This window comes from Hippoglossus stenolepis, chromosome 23, assembly GCF_022539355.2.
Source record: "Hippoglossus stenolepis isolate QCI-W04-F060 chromosome 23, HSTE1.2, whole genome shotgun sequence".
Classification (NCBI taxonomy): Eukaryota; Metazoa; Chordata; class Actinopteri; order Pleuronectiformes; family Pleuronectidae; genus Hippoglossus; species Hippoglossus stenolepis.
Window position 1 is genome coordinate 9,635,418 of NC_061505.1, and position 21,749 is coordinate 9,657,166.

The 21,749-nt window shown below is 43.2% G+C and overlaps 1 protein-coding gene across 6 annotated transcripts in view; it reads left to right on the forward strand.

Moving 5' to 3' along the window:
* Window positions 1-21,749, forward strand: part of LOC118102577 (serine/threonine-protein phosphatase 2B catalytic subunit alpha isoform) — a 62,102-nt gene continuing 40,353 nt past the window's right edge. For 4 of the 6 annotated variants that reach the window (XM_035148859.2, XM_035148860.2, XM_035148861.2 and 1 more), the window contains exon 1: window positions 1-295. In XM_035148859.2, coding sequence (XP_035004750.1) covers window positions 235-295 — 61 coding nt within the window. In that variant the 5' untranslated portion in view covers window positions 1-234. The remainder of the gene's footprint in view (window positions 296-21,749) is intronic. The other 2 variants (XM_035148863.2, XM_035148864.2) reach the window with 1 other exon arrangement.

Below are 21,749 nucleotides of genomic sequence, written 5' to 3' on the forward strand. Positions count from 1 at the left end.
TAGAGTGCGCACTGCTCCCGGAGAGTAGGAGTCAATCAGACGGAGCAGCTCCTCCAGCAGCAGAAACCCAAGCCCTGTCCTCGAGTATTTTTGGCCGCTGATCGGACCCAGTGAGATCACTGCGGCCCATTTCCCTCGGATAGACTCGGGGAGAGTTGTTCGGCAGCAGCGAGACGAAGAGAAGAAGCGGAGCGTTTTTCTGTCGCCGCGTCGCAGCGTTATATCACACTGGAAATGTCCGAAAACAAGCCGAGTGATGAGCCGAAGTTATCTACGACGGACAGGGTGGTGAAATGTAAGTGTTCGCTTTCATGGGGAGGGGGACGCACACTTGGAGAGAAACGAGTGTCGTGGCAGGAGCAGCAGAAACGTCCGGCTGCTCGCCGTGGACGCGGGTGTTAGCCGGGGCTGTGACAGCAGCGCTCAACTAGGAAGTGGAGGGTAACTCCAGTTTCGTGAACCCCTTAGCACAGAGATGTCACATTTAGCCCGCGAGGTGCCTGGATACAACGCGGGGCTGCACCACTGTGACACACGCAATATCTTTACAGTGTGCATGCAGGGATGTTGCACAACGACCCAAGGGCGATTTCTCCTCATTTTGCATGCAATCACCAAGCATAGTTCCCCCCCCCCCCAAACACTTTATTCTCCTCCTCCTCCTCCTCTTCCTCCAGCATTGCATCGATACTACTTGATGTGTGTTTCATGTGTAATCTCATATCTGCAGGAGGGAGGGTGGGAGGGGTGGTGGTAGTCCATCGTGTGCTTTTTGAGTGTTCATGGCATATGGGGCTGGTTCTTCCTGCCTTCTGTGTTTACAGGTCTGACATTCCACCTTTGCAGTCTACCATAAGAATGCAATACAGATCATAATCAAATCGTGCAAGGAATAGTGGGGGGGCATATAGCCTGCTGCAGTTTAATGCCATCTTCACCTGAGTGGCACCATCAAGCCTGTTTCTGGTTCTGCACATGAGCACTGCATGTCAGTTCAAGTGACATCTCTCTCATGCGAAGCCTTTCCCTCATAAGCAAGGTGATGCCTTTATTATTTGCACTGGCTGATTTTGCTCCAGCACTACAACCGTTATCCTCCCCCAGCTCCCGTGCATCACAACAGGCATGTGCAGTGGGATCCCAGTGTGCACGAGGAACAGGAAGGAATTGTTGAGTAATTTTTTTTCGTAGCTGCTGCTTGGGCTCAGCCGGTTGAAATGATTAGATCATCGGTGGCCATTAAACATTGGGGTTTTGTTAAGAAAGGAGAAAAATGCAACGCTCCAGTGTTCAAAACAGCATGACTGGAATCATTGGCTATCACACTGTGTTGAAGGCAAACCAGAGCCCTGCCTCGCGATGCTCGATCTCGAAATATAGTTCCACTCCATCGCTTGCGCCACTTGAAATCATCAGATTGTTTATTTTCCGCAGCAAGTGCACAGCTAAACATTTGTGTGGCTGCAGCTACATTTACCTAAAAAAAAAAAATGGGGTTGATCGCTGAAAGAGAGTCGCAGCATGTCTTTGGTGCTTGTGAAATGAATATTTCAAGAGATCATCCCCCTACAGCCTCCACCAACTCGAAGGCTAATGAAAAATAGATATGACAAGTATGGGTTTTGAAGAGATTTAACAATATCACCAGGAGACCTGGCCTGTCATGTTCTATGGGTCTCGGGGTACTTTTTGTGTTGGTCACACGAGGAGATGCCTTCGCACTGCACATCTCAAAGCTGTGTTTTCAGTTGCCTCCCAGATCCGCTCAGTGAAGGTCTGCTATGATCTCAATCAGATTAAAATGTATTGATTAGTCATTAGACGGGCTGCCAGGGAATCTGAGAGGCCACTTTCTGTTCTGGGGGCTCACTCCAAAACCTGATGCGGAGATCAAGAAAGTAATTTAGCTCATTATTCATTCATCAAGTTTTGAGGAGTCAGTGTTTTGGTAATGCATCACTATTATGACAACACAGACACTGGCTGTGTACAAAGCACCTCTCCAAAATAACTGCAGGCCGAATGTGTGAAACAATTTGTTTTCAGCTGCCTAGTTTGCGAGGCAAGGTGTCACAGTGTCAGGCCAACTTATCATAAGTGCTTTGCATCCCCTCCGTTTTCAAAAAGGAATTATCATAATGCTGCTGCGAGCCACTGCCCCAAAGTAATTACTCACAGGAGTTTTATCAGCTGCGGCAGGAGACGTTGCATCATTTCCATCACGTTTTTATCCCTGAAATATACGAGCAATTTCCTATCCATAGCCTACAACTGTTGACTACTCCACGTTAATCAGCTGATAGTCACCTGCTTCATATTGCTGTTGTCATATAGAAATCCTGCTTGCTAGTTGACCATTGCAGACATCACCACATCCCATGAAGGAAAACAGAAATGAATTGCACCAAAGAACCAAAAAACAGTAAATGGAGAGTACATTAGCTTAAATACAATAATTAATAAACTGTTCATCAATAATGTAAGTACTTGCTAGATTAATGGGCTAATAAATTAGTGGCTAACATTAGTCAACATCGTGCCATATTTATTGCACTTTTATCTTAAATAAACATGTCATGTTTGCAGTTACTACAGACGTTTGAATTCATATGTATTGCCACCAAACTAACTGTGAGAATGAATGAGGAAACAATGTCTGTCTCTACTGGTGTATACTATTCTTTTATGCTACCCTCAGTTCAATATGAAATAAATAAACTGTTGGTAATATGCTCATTATTGTGCAACACTGCTCTCCGAAGCAAAACGAGCTCAGTAATGGTGTTTTTCCGTCACCAGCTGAGAAGCAGGGCCTCCGAGCCCCCGATGGTGTTCCGGGTCCTTCTCTATGAGAGGGGATGGATAACATCTGACATTTGACTTTTGAGGAGAGGCCCCAATGCTCAGACATGCATGGGCTGGAGTGATGGCGGTGGTGACAGCGGCGCAATGCCAGCCACTGATCCCAGCTAGATAGCTGAGTCATTTATAGAACGGAACATTAAGTAATGCCACATACTTGATCTTCGCCTTATGTGTGATCACCTGCACACGCTTCTGCTTCATGAGCCTGTGTCGTGTTTCTTTCATATCAGGTGGAGTCATCGTGTCATGCAGAGATATAAAATTACCATTTGTGTGGAATTTTTCTCAAGCTGTTATAATTCCGAATAATATTTGCTCATTAGCATGCATGAACCTTGTAATTAGCTGTATTTACATGGGAATAAGATTGCAATCGGAAAGTTAAGTGATTTATAATAACTGCTGAGGCTGTTTGTGATTGTTATTCTGTGTCAGTCTGCTGTGTCTGTTCATGAACTTAAAATTTCAGTAGAAATAGTCTGCCATATTTTTGTGCAGTCAGAGTTCCCTCGGTGTTTGTCAAACCATGCAAATCAAATTGTCAGTAACTTCATCCCGAGTTTTTTTTATGCAAATACAGAAATTTCTCCTTCGGGCTTGACAGCCAAGAGGGAATGGTGATGTACGTTTGCTGTTCTGTGGAATGGAGATGACGCAAACTAGATGACGTCAAACTGTCTTTTTGCATTTGGGGTTCCAGTATTCTTGGGTGGCTGTGATTTATTTTGGTGGGCTGCCCATAACTGTTAATGTTTTTGGTGAAGAGACTCAACGATGCTATTTATTCAGTCTGGGTGATTTTCCCCTAATGGATAGACGCGATCTCTGCCTGAGAATTTAATCAATTCATGCTAAGCCTTTCCAGACTTACCTTTCACAAAGAGTGAAAAGAAAAGTGGGTACAGCCAATTAGTTCGTTTTTATATTTCAGCTCCTTAGTTTCAGCTTCTTAGTTTATAAGAGACTGAAAAACTAAAAATAAACTCAATATTTTTTCCTCTTGACTGTTGGTTCGACAAACCAAACAATTTAAAGATGTAAAATTGAGCTTAAGTTCATTCTGACAGCCATTTTTGAAATAATTTTTTGACATCTTATTAAAAGAAACTGAGTCTATTGTTGAAAATAATCTGAAGGTTGATTGGTGATAAATTTCAATCCTGGTTATATGCCACCACAGATTGCAGCTAAGTGCTGTCCAGTTTGGCTCAGGTGAAGGTGAGAAAAACTATAAAGTTAAAGAAGCAGACAGTGGTTAATCACAGCTTTTGATTGGTCAGACAGTTGACCTATGAGTAGGAGCGCTTGATTCAGTGTACCAGGGTAGTTGCTTAAATAGGAAAACGGTCAACATATAATGCCCAGACAAGTTTAATTATTTGTGAAGATAATTTGTGATCATAATTCTGATTAATTGTGCAGTCTTATGCCATTAACTACATTAGCTACTCCTCACTGTTTAGTTTGTTTTTAACTATAATGAAAAAGAAAAGTGTTGGAGGGATTAACTTAGTTTCATAGGTCTGCAGTGATGTGAAGAAGTCTGGGTGCTGGTGGGCCGGAGATTGCAGCCACCTCCTCCTCTTCCTCATCATCTCTTGACAGTCGTCCACTCACCTGGAAGTGTTGCCTACAGCACAAACTATGAGTGACAAGCAGATAACCAGACAAGCGATCAAAGCCTGTCATGCTGCTGCCTGCTCTGCCGTGACTTTTTGGCCGTTGTTGTTGATAACAATGTATTTCATAATAGCACAGCGGGGAAAGACCCGAGCTATCTCTGCTCTGTATGAGATGCACTGTCTGTGACATCCTGAACCTGAGTGTGTGCACCTTTACCGCTCATTAGATTAAAGAGGAATTAGGCTCTGTTGTGGATTTAGGGCACAGCAAAGCGGCGGATTTGGACAGATTAAGCTCTATATATGGGGATAAAGGCGGCTCTACTCCGAGGTTGTAATCTGACTCCATGCATTAGCTGCTGCTCTTGCTAATTCATGTGTACAAATGGACGCTGGGTCTCGATAAAGCTATAGGGGGGGGGGGAACTGTTTACCTACCCCTGCATTTTTAGATTGCGGCAAAGCCTGTAAGTACAGGTTGGGGATTTGCAGCCCTTTAAACTCATACTGTAGTAGTAGTGCTTTGTACTTCTGCGGCTCTTCATATGATGCTTTACATGCACCACATGTGTCACATTTTCCTCTACAGCCACCAGAGTACCATTTTGCAAAGGCCCAAACACGAGAATTCCACTTTTGATTGCATGTAACCACAGTGGCATTCATGAGCCATAGATCATAATGTTGTGCTATTGCATCTGTTAAAAAAAAAATCTGCCTCTGTATAAACAAATCCTCAGCATTTCCCATTTCATGGCTGGCAGACGCCAGCACACGATTCTTTTTGTGAGCTAACAAAAGCCATTTGGAGCAGAGACGAGAGTCGAGTGTCATTAGATCCCTCTCTGGAGCTGGTCGCAGCACAGTCACAGATCAATCAATACAGTGTCTACAACACATGTAACCACACATTGGGCACCCAGTGCAGTGTGGGGGGTGACATGCTGGCCCAGTGAACTGGGAGCAACTGGGTTCCTGGGTTATATTAAAGACCAGTACAGTAGCAAATCGGCTTTCTCGCCTCAACTCCCATTCAGAGGCCCGAGCCTGTGCAGGCACTGAAGAAACAGGAGTTTGTACTCGTCTACAGACACACATACATGCACATTACATACAACACACGTCCTTTTAAGTTAATTGAGAAAGCTGATTTTCTGAAGAATTCAGATATAGAAAACCATCTGTCATTGCATTGTTGCCAAATGCTTGTGAAGAAAAAGTGAGTGAAAAAGTTAAAAGGACTGTGAATCTCTGGCTTAATGGAACCGTAATTTAATTAACTACTCAGAGGATGATTATGTGAATTGGGCTATTTGTGTGTGTGTGTGTGTGTGTGTGTGTGTGTGTGTGCTCTTTTTTTTTTGCGTAATTAGATTTTGTGAATTATTGTCTCGGGGAAAAAAAAAGATTGTTGATCAATTAAACAAACATGCACAGTAAAACAATTGAGGTCATTTACATCATGAATCAGAAAAGGTTAGATCATACATTTAAAGCATGATCCGGCAAGAAAAAATGTGTTTAAATATTTGTAAAAAAACAAACAAACACTAAATATCGATTTTCCTCGAAAAACTGTATCAAGCCGAAAGCTGATTTTTAAATGCGTCTAAAGCCGTGATGTATTTTTGGTCTAAATTAAAAGTAAACTGATCTGATGAAAGAATTTGCCACAAATTTCCAACTGCTTTCATGAAGTTTATTCAAACCACGTTCACCTCACACTTCAGTCTCAACAGGACTAATAATGGTGTGTGTAGGAGTGTGCAGGTTGGTGAGTAAAAGCAAATGAAAGTGGCTGAGGGTGGCTGTGGATGAACATGTGGGCACGAATGCAGCTTTTTGACAGACTTCAGCTTCAGTGTATTATTTCGCTCCGACCAGCAGTTCAGACTGTGATGCAGGGGCATACATCCAAGCAAATGGATGTTGTAAAAAGACATGGTGGGTTTGCAATGATGTCTCCAAGTGTGTGTTCAGCAGAATGAGCCGCAGCCTCAGAAAGTGGCCAAGGGAAGTACTTTCTAAAAGTTTGCAGAGTGAATTTTTAACAGGAAGGTGTAGGGAAACGGTGTCAGGGTGACAGATTTGTTTACCTGCATTTTTGACAGAATATTGCATTTTTTCCCAAGATTTTCCTTTTTAGAAACTAGCAGCAACTGATATTCAACACATAAAAGATGAGTTATTCCAAGAGAGGACAGGGGCATGGTGGTAGTTGTGATTTTAGTTTAAAATCATCATAAAGGCCCTTTCAGATACAACGCGACAACAGCAGAGCTGCTCTCAGAAACCCGTACTTTTGAATGGCCCACACTGCACAAGGACAGTTTTTCGTTGCACCGAGTAAAGCTCTCGCACGCCACAGTGACGCTCTGATGAACACTCCAATAGAAATGAAGCTTCAAGCCAAGCATGAAATGCACAATGGAGGAAAAGCTGATGTGTGTCTGAATTCCACGAATTATATGACACAAATCCACGAGCATATCGAGACCTTGAGAGTAATGACATATCATGGAAACCCATTTTGACGCATGGAAACAAAGCATGCCAGTTAATTTCTTAGTTACATTGATAAGGCTGATGATGTCACAGGCTTATGCTGTCTGTTAAATTGTGATGATTTATTTCATATTAATATGATTGCTCAAGTCTGAACAGATAATTCATTTTTCCTTACGTAGATTGATGCATATAGTTTCTGATATTCCATGCATCGATGTAATGAACAAATACCCACATCCCTTTGTCATCAGCAAAAGAATGTCAGTCTGTTTACTTTTTGATTTGATTGATTACATAAACCCAGCCCACAGGTATGCACACACTTTGCCACCTCAAACCACATGACCACCAGCTGAGAAAGTATTCTAGCAACACCCAATGTTTTGTGCTTCAGAATAAAACCTCTCCACAGTAACATTTTTATCTAGGGACAACCCCCCTCTGTGTGGACATGTGGTATTGTGGCCTCAGTTTTACTTATGCCGTGTCATCGGCCTTGTGATGTAAACGTACCTGCACGTCAAATGGGAGTCTTGTCTCCGTGGGGTGGGACAGGCCTCTGCATGCTGCTGTGTGACAGACACAAACATAGACACACACTCCTGTGTTGTGCCAGGAGGTCGTTTGTATTTAAATATGGGTGAAAGGAGTAAAGCCATCTGCGTGCTGCCTGTAAATGGTAGATTAGTACGCAGAGAAAAGTCAGCAGAGGGGGAGGGGGGGGCCGTAACTCCGTGTTAGCTCATCTTCTCAGTGCACATATAGGGGGGAATAACATGGGAAGGGTGAGCAATATCTCATGGTAACAGTCTAGTGGAGATGGCCTCTTCTCTGCTATCCTGCAGGCATCGGTACTTGTTGACACCTACACACACACATTGAAGCTGATGCAAATTCGACGTGTTCCTATGAAGACCTGATGAATATGCTGATTTTGTTATTTCATCTCCAGTACATGGGAATGTGTCAGGGAACATACAAGAAATATACAACCTTTATTTGACATTATCGGTAAACGGGAGTACATTTTTTATGTTGTATAAGCGCATCCCAATCAAAGGTGCTGTGAGATGCTTGTCCCAGACCCCACCCCTCACCTGAGTTTTCCACAGGTTTTCCTGTTGTAAATGTGTCTGACTCGAACAATCAAAAACAGCTTATGACTGGTGCTTTAAATGTTATCTGTCTGTGATATGGTCTGTTATGTCATACTCATTTTATGAGCTTAGAATTTCTTGGGAAATAAAACTCACAAATTACAACTTACCAAAACTAATAGGGTTCAACAATCTTGAAGCTGTAATAAGCTGTATATTTTTTTAAAGATTAGATCAAATGACTACATGAAAGGAATCACTTTTGAAAAACCCATGGGAATTAACATCTGCAGTTCCTCATACTTTTATGGAGCGTTTTAGGGCCTTTCAGCCCAATAAGGGGATCAGTTGCAGAATGCAGAATACAAGTATTGAATTCATCTCTGAAAACGTCTGTTGTGTTAACCGAATGACTCCTGAATGCAATTTAGTTCAAAGCCATTGCATCCAATGGAGCATATCTTGAGCATGTTGTCCTCATGACCGTAGATTTGTATGTTTTATTTCCCCAGGGTGTTTGTTGAAGCCTAACTGCCAAAAGCGGAACCGGATTTCTCAGAGAATTCCCTCAGATTTATCTTCAGGGTGTATCACTGCATTCCACTGCAGGTTTATTTTGGCCGGAGTTTGGTTTGGCTGATCACTGAAGCATAGGCAGCAGGAATGGCATGAGCCAACATGGCATGAGCACTGCAGATTCAAGTTGCCTCGTGGTTCTTGGCCCAGTGACGGGCTTCAGATTGGAGAATGGGAGTTTGACATTTTTTTTCAAGGCATTTCCAGCACTGGCTGTTTTTCAATATAAACCAGGAGACACTTGTGAAGCGAGGAATGTGTGGGATTCATATTGAATATTTTGTGTACCAGCTCGCCAGTTGTTTGCCACACTGCGAAAGAACATGGTGTCGCATCAAACCCACTCCCGCACCTTTTTTATTTACCACTTCATCATTTCAGCGGCTGCTGGAGAAATTAATCTGATACCGGACAGATTTTTATCAGACAAGAGAGCGGAGAGATCACATTGTTCCGTTTAATTAACACACCAATCAATGCTTTTAATTAAGCAACGGCGGGGACGAGAATAAGAGCAATTGTGCCACTTTCCCTTTTTATAATGGCTGGTTTGTGTTAGGAAGTAAACACATTAATTGTCTCTCTCTTCGATGAAAAGCAAATGTTCAGGTTTTGCTTATCAAAGTAAGGTTTTTTTATTAGTCCTCAGCTTCATTTGGTAAATGAAGAAAAATGTGCTTAATTGAAGAAAGCTCTAATTACAGATGGGTAAATTAGCGCTACATACCCAATGTTTTTTATCCTCTGTTCATTCACCGTTGAGTGTGCTAAGTGAAATGACGAACCCCGGGGGAACTTTTCCTTTCTTTCAGGTGTCGTTTGCTAACTAGCTAAAGAAGCCAGTGTGTGAAAGAGAGAGGAACTCCAGCTATACAAATACAGCTGGAGGTGAGGCGAGGCCCCAAGGTTTATTTACACGCATTCACACGCGTTAATTATAGACCACCTGGCTGAAAATGAACCCTCTTATTCCATGTGCTTATCTCACTGTGCCATAGGACAAAAAAAAAAACTTGTTCACTGGATATATGCTTGTTCTATAATTGACCTCAGGGGATGTTGTGGTGTGATTAGCATTTATGTGACAGGACATGACAGTGCATCCTGATGATGCATCTCATCCCCATATTTATCATCTAGTCTATTTTTCTTTGTACTTTTTCATATTAATACTCCATTTTAATATTTGCACTTTTTACTTTGGTCCCTTGACTAAAACCTGCTTATGACTACATCCACACTTCTCCATTTTATTTTGAAATTGAAAATTAGTTTTTGAGCCCCTAAAACTGAGAAGTTTTGAAATGTTTTAGTATGAAAACGGGCAAAAACTGAGATTCTGCATTCGCTTCCTGATGCTTCTTCTCACTCATGACTCGACTACTACTGCAGTGAATGCATAAGGTTGTAAACACTTACTGTCAGTCACAGTGCCACTTCATTGTCAGTCCCAAGAAAATTAAGCCCCCCCATCTTACATTTCACAATAGTTTTTTTCTCCCTCGTAGTGTTTTCTGTAACGAAGCAAACAACTGCAGAGTAAACAATCTGCTTCCTGTTTACACCGGCCCACACATGCCCAGTGTATTGAACTAAAACACTTGTGTAGATGGAGATTCTTTTAGTTTTAAAATGAAAACGTATTAATGGATGTAGCTTAACAATGTCCCAGGAGACCACAAGCAAAGATGAGTTAAGTTTGCCCCAGAGCTAACGATGGCAGAACACTCAGTCAATCCCGCCCACGTGGAGGGGAGAGGGCGGAGGACTGCTGCCTGGCCCACTCACTCAAAACACACTCTGCAAAGACTGACCAGAGTCGTGTGTGTGTGTGTGTGTGTGTGTGTGTGTGTGTGTGTGTGTGTGTGTGTGTGTGTGTGTGTGTGTGTGTGTGTGTGTGTGTGTGTGTGTGTGTGTGTGTGTGTGTGTGTGTGTGTGTGTGTCACTGAGGAGGTAGGGGGTAGACATACTGCGGGGTTGGTGTGTATTTGTTATCCTGCCCTCGCTGTTTTGTCTGAATCAGGCCCCAGGGTCAACTCAAAAGGCACCACGAGGTGAAATTTCATTACTAGCTGCAGGCTCTATGAATTTTCTCTGGGAATATTCTGTCAGTAATGTCGAGGCCAATTTATCTTGTTTAAAGTTAGATTTAATTTACACTAGAGCTTATCCACGAGAAGCCGTAGCTTTGCCAGCGACGGGAAATAAAGCCGACTTGGCCTCCGTAGTGTTTCAGGCCTAAGAGAGTGCGATCATAGTGAAAACTGATATCTCGTCAGTCTGAGCTCACAGTGTATCTACGTCAGCCAGATTGTGGAGACGTTAGTGTGTCCCATGGCTCGAATTGATTTTGTGCATGTCCAAATACGGCCAGGGAGCCATACATTACGATGACCAATCATTTAAGCTTTAATGCCGTACCGCTCCCTGTCGGACCATTAGCAGGACAGGGAGGACTCATCAACTACTGTATCTTTTTGCTGTCAAGTGCGCCCGCTGCTTATGAATGGTTGCATTTTGCTTCATTGATTGCATGCTGAGAGAATCCAGTTTCTCAGTTGACTGTGGCTGATGCGCAAGTCATTGTTGTGCATGTTCGTACATGCGTGCTTGTGTTCTGACATTTGCGTGGCGGTGACTCTCAAGAATGTCAAACTCAAGGGAGCGGTAGGAGCCTCCCATCCCTCTGATTTTAGTTTACTGAAAATCATGATATTGTGGGAGACTTGTTGTTTCAACAAGCTAATCTCAACTCCGTGTGAACACCTGAGCCCAAGATGTGATCCATTGATGGTAATTAATGCCGTTGTCCCACTGAAGTCCATACACACACACACACACCTGCGGGCTCACTAGCTGTCATCCTCTTTGGCAGTTGTTTGTGCTCGGCTATATCATGCACAGCTTTAATAGCGGCCCAGCCCTTGCATGGTTGTTGAGTGACACAGAAGCCTACTGGTGCACAGTTACTGTTGTGAACACAAGTTTTAGTTTGTCCGTGTCTGTGTCACACAGTCTCAAGAATACCAAAGAGCACAGTGTCTTTGACGGCTCAACAGTTACTTCAGTCTGCAGCTGCTTTTTTTCTGTCCTGTAAAAATGTGAGACATGCTGCACAAGGTCCATTATTTTCTTTTTCACTGGCTCCATTATTTTTTGTCTCTTGTCATGTATTCCAGCCACCCCCACCAACAAACATATTTCTTGTCTTTCATGTGTTTTTTTCCTCCGTTCAATTTTCGCTGTGGTTTTTGCCATCCCTGCTTCCAACCATGACTACAACGCTTCCTCTAGGCCACCGTCTGCCTGCATTCAGTGTGTCTTTTCATTACCCTCTGCACAGTCTCTTCCTCACACTGCTCCTCAACTGTGTCAGACTCATGTTGTAAGGCCAAAACACCCATAATGCTTCAGGCCCATCTCCCTGTATAGACCGTAATCTGATCCCCCTGGAGGAATGTGGCAAGCCTTTGGGGACGGCCAAATTGAGGTACAAATCAGCTGGTCGGTCAGCAGATAGTGTATCCCCAAGTGATTTTAAGCCAGGACTTCAGCGGCAATTTGCTGAATTAAATAAATTCAGTTTTCTTTCCTCCTCAAGCCCAAATTCATGGTTATTTTCTATTTCAAATACATGACAGGAAAATTGTCTGGCAGTGGCTGTGTCCTGCATTAAACCCTAGTTGAGTACTGTCTGTTTTGTAGCTGGCAGTTAAGAGGGCAGAGACTTCTTCTCAGCCTAACAGATGGTGTATACAGTATAAAGCTATGCAGTTCCTCAGTGTTATACTGTGCAGCTCTGCTGCTAAAAGTAAATATAGTTTGTGTTTGACAGCCAGCTAACTTTAATACCCTTGGTAACCACTGCCAGGGTATATGGTGGTGTTTGATTTTGTGTTTGTCTTTAGTAATTCACTTTTTTTACCAAGTTGGAAAGCCTCCCAAAGTGAAGAATTTGAAAAATGCTGACCCCGTGTATCTCGTCTTAAAATGTGAAAAGAAGTGCAGGAAAAAAGAGAGTCTGGAGTCGAGACTCCCTTTAGGCAGTCAAGCTGTCAAGTGTTGCTTTCTCAGCCCTGACTTTACCCACCGACCTGATCCTCAAGGACACATGACCTTTGGAGCAGGGCTGTTTGGTGCGAGGGGATCAGGGCCACGACCTGCAGCCTGCCACTGCTTGACCCACACTACCCCCAGCAGCACATAGAGAGTTATAAAGGCCCTTATTTAGTTTCTCAGTTTTTCATTAGACGCTGACTGCGGAGATGGCTTCTGAATGTGATGCTTTAACTGCTTTTAATCTCGCGGCTGCTAGTAAAGCCCTGCACAGATGGTGCCTTCAGCGTAATACTCCGTTAGTGAATTTTGAAAGTGCTTTCTCTGCAATATGGAGGTCAGGCTGGCGGCAGAGGGGGATGATTTACTTTACAGTCACTTTTTGCCCAGAAGGGTTGCATAATAGCAGCTACTTCAGGGGCTCCGTCACAGCTTCTCCTGATATATAGAGCTCCTCCAGGAGACTGGGAATGGCGAGACAAGATGTGAGTGCATGCGCATGTGTGTGTATGTGCAGAGTTATCTCTCGCGCTGACTCAGAATTTCTTTGGTCTATAGAGAAATAATTCCTTTGTTGCCCTCCCTCCCTCCCTCCTCTTTGCTTTTCTTTCTTGGCATTCAGGTACCCCTGCAGGCAGGAGAACCCACCACACCCACGCAGTCATGGCCTATATACAGAGGTATTAGAGATGGGTGTGGGCAAGGGGGAAAAGGAAGCAATGGCAGAAAAAGGGGACTCTTAGGTGCTTTGTTGTCTTGGCAAGAGGTAGGAGGGGGTGGCTGGCTGTGCCATCCCATTGCCTCACCACCTGTCCCCTGAAAAACCACAGTCATTCTGCCAGAAATGAAAATTCAACCATGGATCTCATGGACACTTGATACCAGAAAGATGCTTGTTATAATATTCAATGTTATCTTATTATATTTGAATATGAAACCTTGAATACTAGTTTTAGCTTAATTTATTTCGAACACGCATTCAATTTCTTACCCCTCCCCTGTCCTTTTTACACAGCATGGAGGAATGCCATTTCACATATGTGATGAGGCTATTCTTGTATGGTTGCAAGGGTTTGTCCCCGTCCACTGATCGCTCCGATAGTGGCTGTGTGGTATTCACTTTCAAGTGGAGCAAGTAACCTTCTCAGCTCGGAGGAGTACGAGGGGGAGATGGGGGTTAATTAATGATGAAGAATGTTATCTACAGTTCAGGCAGTGTTTTATTTGGGTCAGCCTCCGGTCCGGTATGCTCGTCCACCAAGTGTGGGTGCAAATATAGACCGGCCTCATCCCCTCTGTATGCGTGTAGTAATTGCATTCTAGAAATGCCAACATCTCAGCTGCCAACGAGCCCTCCTTGGGAGGTGCGATCACGCCTGTTGAGGCATATTATCTCAGAGCCAAGCTGTGAATGAGTACAGAAAACACTGAAGTCAGTTGGATTTTCTGGAACATTTTTCTTTTGACTCGCAAACCATATTGTAACATATTCAATAATATCCATATCTATTTGCATCGTGTCAGGAGGTCTTGTGATTATTGTCTGACTTGAATCCTAATTAGGGATTTGAGTGGTTGTCGTGCGACCTCGGTCCGGGCTTGACCTCCTGTATGTGTAGAACAAATAGGGTTCCCTAATCAGCCAGCCATATTCATAATATTCAAGGTATTATATATGAATGCATTCAATGTTCTTGAACTTAGTATTATAAAGGCATTATATGTCCGGATACTGAAAACAAATTATGTTCTGCAAGATGAATTTCCTTTCCAGTTTGCACTCTAGAGGGTTTTCATGTGTGGATTATTTATGAGGGCCTGGAAAAGTCGGCTTTGTGTGTTTAACTTCTGGTTTTGTGACAGTGACTCCATCCCAAGCTAAACTGCACCCAGCGGCTCTGTATCACGTCCAGCCACTCGACTGCATGTCACTACACACTCACAGAACACGGCACCAACAAGAACGCTTTGTAAAGTGGCTGCCCGGGCGCTGGCGGAGCTCTCCAGGGTTAGTGGGAACATAGTTTCTCGATAGACCTGTGTCGTCAGTCCTTCCCTGTGAAAGCGCCGCTTGACAGCTTGAAGGAAAGTGATTCGAGAACCCCAACAAAGGTGGTACTGTGCACGTGCGAGGGCCAGGTTTTTTGTCCAGATTGGAATCCAAACACACCCACCACTTCCTCCTCAGCTGCCTGCCTAACTAGTTGCATTTGACGACAGCACATAGAACGAAGCCGACAGCCTGCTGACCTGCAGCACGTACATATGTTCTCTCCTCGCATGCATGTTGTGTTGCTTTGCTTCGCTTTGCACAAGACTGAACGAGTGAAATCACAGATTCACTGTTCTGAACAGCCAGTCACACAGCTTTCTCTTTCATTGACTGTCAACGGCAAGATCCATAGATGTTGGTGGCCTGTAAAATGTTGCAGTAGCAGCTCAGCAGTGCCTTGTAGTTGACAGTCTGCTATTTGTGGGCCCTAAAATGACAAGCGAAGATTCATGCTGTATTTGTCATGATAGTACTCTTTAAGGCTTGCAGGTACGTGTGGCTGTGAAACTGTTATGTGCCACAGGTTCCATTTGTGGGAATAGCTTGCATACAGCTGAGCATGCACCCATAGTACCCTGTCTTCCAGATCCTTTCAGCCTCCTCCATTGTTCCGTCTCTGTTATGCTCTAAAGCTGATTACAGCGCCTTCTCTAATGAAAGCTAATCCTGTGTCACGGCATTGTGGAGGAAGACGAGGGGGGAAGGCCTCAGCGCGGCAAAGCTAGCAGGGAACGTCTTCTTCAGGGCCTGTCAGAGTGGCTTTCAGAGGAAATGCCAGAGAGTGTTAACATCTCCGCAAAACCTGGAAATCTGCAAGGTGTTTTACATCGAGACTGAGGTTTTTTTGTGTCAGCCTGTTGGCTCTTAACACCTTACACACAGTCCTGCCCAAACCCATAATGGCCTGTAATAATTCACTTAACTAGGTTTGAGCCAGTCGCTCATCATAGCTTCCTATAGCAGCTGGAGCTTACTTGTCTAAATTACTCCAGTGTTGTCACCTACTCCACTATGGCACCTCAGGTCCCTCTGACAGTATTTGTAGTCTGGGTTCGGGTGATTCATTGGGTAAATATCTATAGCCTTGGGCTAGGCATCCTTGTTGTCAGAAAAACCAGCCCTGAATGTCATACCACTCACTCTACGCTGTGGCTTCCCTCTCTGTTTTAGTTACATGAAGTAAAATGCAATAGTATCTATTTTTTGTCATTTGAATTTGTCAACATCCTCTTTTTTAATTGATGTGGTTTGACCTCTAGAACTGAAGAAAGAGTTTTGTTGGGATGTATGTGGCAACTTGTATAGAACATTTGGTTGTGTGTCATTTTAATGTCAAAGATTGAATATCAGATTTTACAACTCTAACTGTCTTTTTCCCAAAAATGTTATGCCGTTGCTAAATCGATATTTGCCAGAATCAGCCCTGAACCTGATGTGGCAAATTGGATTGGTCTCTAGTTTTCCACCTCTTTGTTATTATCACAATTTATGATATGTGTAAATTTGAAACGCGCTGAGACCGAAAGAGGCAACGTGATAAAATATTCATCTGCTGTATTTCCACTTTTACCATAACAATATTTCGACCGTGTGAGACAGTTGGGTCCCATGGTCTGTAATGTGATGTAGACTATAAGTTCTGTGAGGATGGTAAAATCTGCAGGGACATCCCATCAGTGCATTTCGAGCCAGGGGATTTTTTTTTTTCTGGATTGACAGGTGCTTTTTTTCCCCCCAGTAGGCTTTTTAATTTTATTTCATCCCGTCTCTCGATGCATTTTTATTTCATTGACTGATTTCTCTCTCTCTCTCTGCCTGACTCATGCACTCCTCCCCCACTCCAGCACCAAATCACTGTAGTCATTTGCCAGCCATGATCCCGGTCTCTGGCGGCCTCTCACTGTGTCATTGATCGGCTGCTGCATTGATGGCTCGCCCCACATGCCCAATCACCACCAAAAAACCAGTGCAGGGACTTCCCCTTTAGAAAATGTCCCCCCACTATCCTACAACATCAGCCGCCTACTCCCATCACTCCAATCTTACATGCATACTTACATACATGCATACATACATGCATCCCGCCGCTCACCCATGACAGCCTCCCACGCTTCAGCCCTAACCTCGCTAATTAATCAGGGACTTAGTCAGAGTGCTGTCTGAGCAGCGGTGCATTTTGATCACCTGGCGCTGCCAACACTTTCTACATTTCTCATCTAAAATCTGTTGAGCCAACAGCAGGATTAACGTTTGCTTGTCACTCAGCCCCACATCGCTGTCGTCAAGGTCTCTGAAACACTGCTATGGGCTATTTTCTGTCAGAGCTTGATGGTCTTTGATGACTCTGACAGCCTTGGCAGGACGGATGCAGGTCTTGGGTGGAGCGTTGTCTTGTTTAGTATATGACCTGTCTGTCTTAATAATGAGGATCCCTAGATAACTGTCATTGATGGGAACCTCTGTGCAGACAGCCGTACATGTTATTGCAGCGAACAGTCATATTGTCATATGCTCCATCAGACTTTCCTATTGTTTGTGCTTCACCTCATTCTGCTATTATCTGCTTTATATTAGTTTTTAAGCGTGTAACAGTGGAATATGATGAGGCTTCTGTTCAGATTTCCAACCTTGGATCAAGTCAGTGCAGAGCGTAGCATGCTGCCGGCGACTAATTTTTAAGCCAATATTTTGATGGATGAAAGATTTAGGCTGAGACTCTACAGCACTGTTTCCCTGGCAACCACTTTTACTCACTTTTATCTAATATCTCTCCCGTTTGTCGATGCGATGTAAAAGCTTGTATCTCTGCAGCAGCGGATGATGATGGTCAACAACTCTTTAAAGTACAGTAATAGTCCACTGGTAGCTTTAAATCAAGAGCCACAATTGATTATGAGATTGACCACAGTCCGTAGAGTGGCAAGTGGTGACGATGTACAGCAGGGGAAATAAAATGTGTTTTCAAAGATGGCGCTTTGTTCATGCAATCCAACAAAATATTTCTAGTGATTCATATTTAGACACTAAAGCAAACAGTGCCAGTAGAGCTGAAACAACATCCAGCGCTTCACAGTTATAGTTAAGTGTTGTGAAAATAAGGATTTTTATTATTATTATTATTATTAATCTAATGGAAATAAATTCAGTAGTTTGAGGGCATATATATTCTAAAACACTGGCTTGCTACTAATTTGATGGCATTTTAAAGCATGTGTTATTAATGACAGGGAGCAAATTAGGTGGTACAAGAGCACAAGTTATTAAAGGAAGCGATTGATAATTTGTGTGCATAAATGATTAAATGTGTTATCCCTAATACCTGCTGGGCTCTGGAGCATTACAACAATATCTGATGCAGGCCCCTAGGGTCTTTATTGACAGCTCTGCCCAGTCCCTCTTTATTTTGTTTCTCTCTCTCTCTCTCTCTCTCTCTCTCTCTCTCTCTCTCTCTCTCTCTCTCTCTCTCTCTCGTCTGTCTGTCTGTCACTGAGAAGGTGAGTGCTGCTGGCTCCGCTCTCCTTCCTGCCTCAACCGCAGAAGTAACCACTCCATTCCCATACTGCACACAGATATAATCGGCCGACTCCAGACCACTGAGCTTCAAAGCTACGCTCTGCTAAGCGTTTCGTTCAGGGCCGGCTTCTATCCCTGCTAATGCATGGTAAAGAGGTTCACGCCAATTTCCAAGTGACCTTTTTAACCATCAGCCCGAAAGCCTGCAGGCCTTTTGAATCTCCGGTCTTTCCTCGGTGGCCAGATGGTGGCCCATTCTGTTCTATAGCTTGACTTCCACTTTAATACATCTTCACGTGGCATGACATCTGAAAAACCCAAAGCAGTTGCCCTCCTGTTGCTGTACATTGCCGTACATTGCAAACGCCAGATGTATGGATTCAGCTCAGTGACACAATCCAGCCTGTTAATACCTGCTTTGGTAGAATTATCTAACGTCTTTTAAGTGTGCAATGAAACATCTGGTGTTTAAAAGAGCAGATTTTGGCAAGAAGCGAAAATTTGCACTCTCTAGAAATGGCTTTTCCTATTTCTTCTCCAGGCGTCCGTTTTTAAAGGATCAATTGGATCATTGTAAACTTCTTTTCCCCTTTTTCTTTTGAATCATACTAACAATGGAGTATGCTGCCTTCTAAGAGAGCAGGGGTGGTTCTTTTTGTGGGATTGGTTTAATATTTGTCTCAGTTTTATTGTTTCTTTACTAAGAATTTCTAAATTTACCCCCTCTGATCTTAAATATTGTTTTAAGCATTTCTGTATGATAATACATGTCTTGTATTGTGTTCTATGGGCATCATGCTGCAGCTGGAATTTATCTTCTTAATTGTAGGTAAGGGACGCATCATTTCTATAGAGCTGACTGAGCTGACTGAGCTTTTGATTGATCGAGTTATAGAGGCTTTTCAGAGTCGGTCACATCTGACATACAGTCACGATGCTGGTGTATCCGGTGTGTGAGGTAGAACAGATTGCAAATAATTCCTCACCTTGTGAATATAATGTTTCATATCAGCCGCTGCAGTTCTTTGTTGTCAGCACAGATAGCCATAAGATCTCAATCTTTTGCATTATGCATGTCAGGTAATCAGCTTCCGAATGGACTCTGCGGTACTGTATTAATGAAGCAATAAAACTGCTGCCAGATGACATTTTGAAGTTGATGCGTACAGTACGGCTCAGTGTTTCCTACACCGCCTACACAAACTCATGCATTCAGTTCATCCTTGACTCCCAAACATATCTTGCTCTAATTCAATGTCGTTATGTAATTTAATTAACAAACCCCGGCTATCGGTGGAGAGTGAGCCGCGCACTCTTTTGTGCCCTATTCAACACTTGACAGTCGTCCTCTGTGCATACACCACACGTATTAGCTGCTTGATCACTAAAAGGCTTCCAACTTGGAAAAAGTCTGATTGTGATTGATTTTTTTCTCTTCTTTCTGTCAATATGCTCATTCTTTCACATGTGCATTTTGTCCACCTACGTCATGCCACATGCTAGTGGGTGTATTTCTTTATTGCATTGCTGCATGCCGCTCCACTCTGGTTGAGCCGTCTAACCTGGCACTGGCTTTAACATACAGTACCATTTGATCAGATAGAGAGTTTCCACTTGATTCATTAAACACAGATCTAGCTTGGCATTTTGCCTCAGGATAAAAAGCTCAGCATCATTTGAAAAGGAGTGATGATGGATCAGGGTGCTGCTGTTTTGTGCGATGAAGCAAGCAAAGTTATAGATCAGTATCAGCGGCTGCACTGTCTTTACTTCCTAACGTATATATGACCATGCAGTCAGATTACTTCTGGTATTCTATGCTTTGGATGAACAAGCCTTTGTTGCACTCACACGTTGTTCTGGAGTCTTAGTTCTGACTCGTCTCCCCGTCGGTCAAGCTGATATTTCCACTGGTCATGCTGAGTCTCACAGGGGAGGAAATTTGCTGGTGTGGTAGCCTGCCTGCTGGAAGAGGGTGGAGGGTTTGAGGTGGGCCGTGACAACCAAGAGGCTTGCTCGCTGCGTCACGCTCCATCAATTTCTAGGGGATCAATTCGGCAGCTGATGGAAAGATGCTGTGCATTGCAGAACTTAGGTTTCTGGCCCTGGAGTCATAAGGATTTATCATGAGTTGTTGTTTTTCTTGCCAAGCAGTCTGCTGTATCTATGGTTTTAAAGGATTTCATTTGTTTTGTCATTGCCCACTCACTGGCCGCAATCCCAACCCAGCTCAGACAAATGCAGACTTAATGTTTTTGTAAACTGAGGCAGTTTTTATCAGACACCTGGTTCTTCCGGTCTGTCTGGGGTAAACAGAGTCGATATCTGCTATAGGTATTGCTGTTCAGCTGATGAAATTAAACTGGCACTATAGATCTCATTGTTGCACTAATTAGATGCCAATCAATTTGGTTGTGAGTAGAACTGTATTATTTCAATAAAAGCACTTCCTAAACAATTTCCGATTCTATGTAGCTACAAAATAAAGGCATACTTTGAAATAGTCCGACCACCATATTGGTTTATGTTTGCCCATATGAAAGCTTTTATTTTATAGAATAAACAATGAGAAGAGATGAGCATTTGTGTTATTTTACAAAAAGATATAAATTTTCTTATTCAATGTTCTAAATGTTGTATTTGTGTTTTGTTTTTAATTACAGTTATATATAATAAAGTTTATGGTTAAACTATAAAATATCCTGTCAAAAACCTCAGTAACATGCCCTTGTCATAAGAACTATTTCTTAGGAATCTTTGACATTTTTTAAAAAGATATATAGCAGACGATATATTGTATTGGGAATTCTTTTCCCCCTAATATCTGTATTGACCTTCCAAAAATCCATATTTTAGAGTTTGGAGGTTTGCTCTGTAGTATTTTCCTGAATTATCAGAGCATGGGATGATGACAGCTTTAGTGCACACAACTATAGGATGACTGACGAAGTCACGAAGGAAAGCCATATTCAGGATTTGTAGACATCAGAACTGCCAGATCAGGCCAGACTCCCGGTTGCACTCTGTGTTCTTCGCTAAATGAAGCCAGGGGCTGCTCTGCGAGCTCTGCAACAGTCTGTCTCACATTCTCCAATTAAGCTGATCTGTCCAGCACCATATGACTGCGCACCTCCTGCTGTCTCATTCCTCCGAGAGATCGCATTAGCTCTGAACTACACCAACCTGAACATTTCAAGCTGCCTGTTTTCCCACTGCCTCTCAGCAGTTTCAGATGCACTGCGCCCGGTGGTGCAGATCTCTTAAGAATCACACTACAATGTCTCCAATAATCTGGTGTAATTATTCCATTCACGACTGCAGCATGAACGAAGGTGGCTGCTACGGTTGCTGATCCAAAGCTTTGCGAGTTCAAGACTTAAGACTCAATGATAATCCACTGTAGAAGGAAATCGATATAAACCTCACCGACCAACACAGCATATCATACTTTATTAAACA